The sequence below is a fragment of the Amaranthus tricolor genome, chromosome 1 (assembly GCF_026212465.1).
Source record: "Amaranthus tricolor cultivar Red isolate AtriRed21 chromosome 1, ASM2621246v1, whole genome shotgun sequence".
NCBI lineage: Eukaryota > Viridiplantae > Streptophyta > Magnoliopsida > Caryophyllales > Amaranthaceae > Amaranthus > Amaranthus tricolor.
The window spans coordinates 221030-222500 of record NC_080047.1 but is presented as its reverse complement, the minus strand read 5'-3'; the positions used below and the strand labels follow the sequence as shown (position 1 = coordinate 222500).

Sequence of the window (1471 nt, the reverse complement as noted above, 5' to 3'; positions counted from 1 at the left end):
GTGGAATAGAATAAGAAAAATTAACACATTTTACAGGTCCAGAAACAAATCAATCTCATATGTCATTGCAATATAATCTCTTTCAAATACGAAGATTCACAAAAAGCTACCCATAATTATGTTTATCATTATCAAAGTGCATAATAGAACTTTACAAGTTTACATTGCATACACAAGCATAACAAATCATACACCCAAACCAAAATCAATTTTTTTTTCTCAACACAATGAGATATATACCAGCAGATATATCAAAATAAATAAAATTTTAGAAATCGAAAAGAAAAAATTGAAAATCCATAAACAAACCTAGTGGTGTCGTGATCAGGATTGTGAGAGATAACAATAGCATAATCCCCAGAAGCACGAGCAAGAACACCACGATCACCAACATGATGTTCAACATTACAAACGACAGTCCCTTCAGGCATAGATCTCAAAGGTAGGACATTTCCGACCATCAAAGTAGCTTTCTTTCCACAATAAACAAATTGACCAGTATACATACCCTCAGCAGCAACAAATAATTCCTTTTGATGCTTGTAACGGAAAGGATGTCTGAACGTAACCTTGGCTAAAGGTGCACCGCGACCTGGGTCATGGATGATTTCAGTAACCACACCTTTTGTGTACCCATTTCTTTCCCCGAAATCAAGGGTGCGGAACTTAGCGGCGCCCTTGCGGTGGTGTGTGTGAGCCTTGAAGACGGAACCCGCTCCCTTACGTTGAGCTCTGATCACTCTTCCCATGGCGGCTGTGAGATGGGAGAGGGATTAAGGGTTTTCTCTATGCTTGCGGTGGAAATGAACGAGGGATTGTGAGGGAGTCTAGGTTTTTATCGTAGATTTGATTAGGGTTTGGAATGGGGGTTTCCTATTGGTCATTGAGAAACTTGGGCTTGTGTTTTTGGGCTGATTGGATCCAAAATTAGTGACAGCAAATCTTCTATAAGACGGTTACATATGGGCGACTATTCATATGTTCAAAGTTCAATCCATAATTTTGAATTTCTCATTTTAAAGTTTGAATTGGACATGTTAATCATGGATAAGAATATTCGTGATATTGTTGTGGTTTATTATCAGTATTAAAAAATGGTTTTGCCCGAATTACCTTGGCGCACCTAAACGTGACATTTATTTACATTGTCAAGAGCAAATTACCTCCCTAAGGTGTCTGAAGGATCGGCCTATTGAGAGGAGTCCATGAAAGGGGATGTGTAAATTTTTGTGACATTATAAAAGATATATTGTGAATTAATTTACAAGTGTGACAATTCAAGAGTTTTGATTCATATTTTATGTATAAATACTTTATGATTTTGTGGATTTCAAATAAATAAATAAATATTATTTTAAAGTCAAATATCTTCAAGTATAAATTGTTTGACATGTTAGAGTAATTATTCACCGAGTTGTGGTTCTATTTTTATTTTTGTTTTCCATAGGTAATGACAAGTTTTTTTGACATG

At 35.7% G+C, this 1471-nt stretch overlaps 1 protein-coding gene across 1 annotated transcript in view; it reads right to left on the bottom strand.

Moving 5' to 3' along the window:
• The window catches only part of LOC130818518 (60S ribosomal protein L8-1), a 2217-nt gene extending 1289 nt beyond the window's left edge, over positions 1-928 (bottom strand). Inside the window, exon 1 of the mRNA XM_057684686.1 lies at positions 310-928. Within this exon, the coding sequence (XP_057540669.1) occupies positions 310-749 (440 nt within the window). The 5' untranslated portion in view covers positions 750-928. The remainder of the gene's footprint in view (positions 1-309) is intronic.
• Positions 929-1471: the final 543 nt, after the last annotated feature.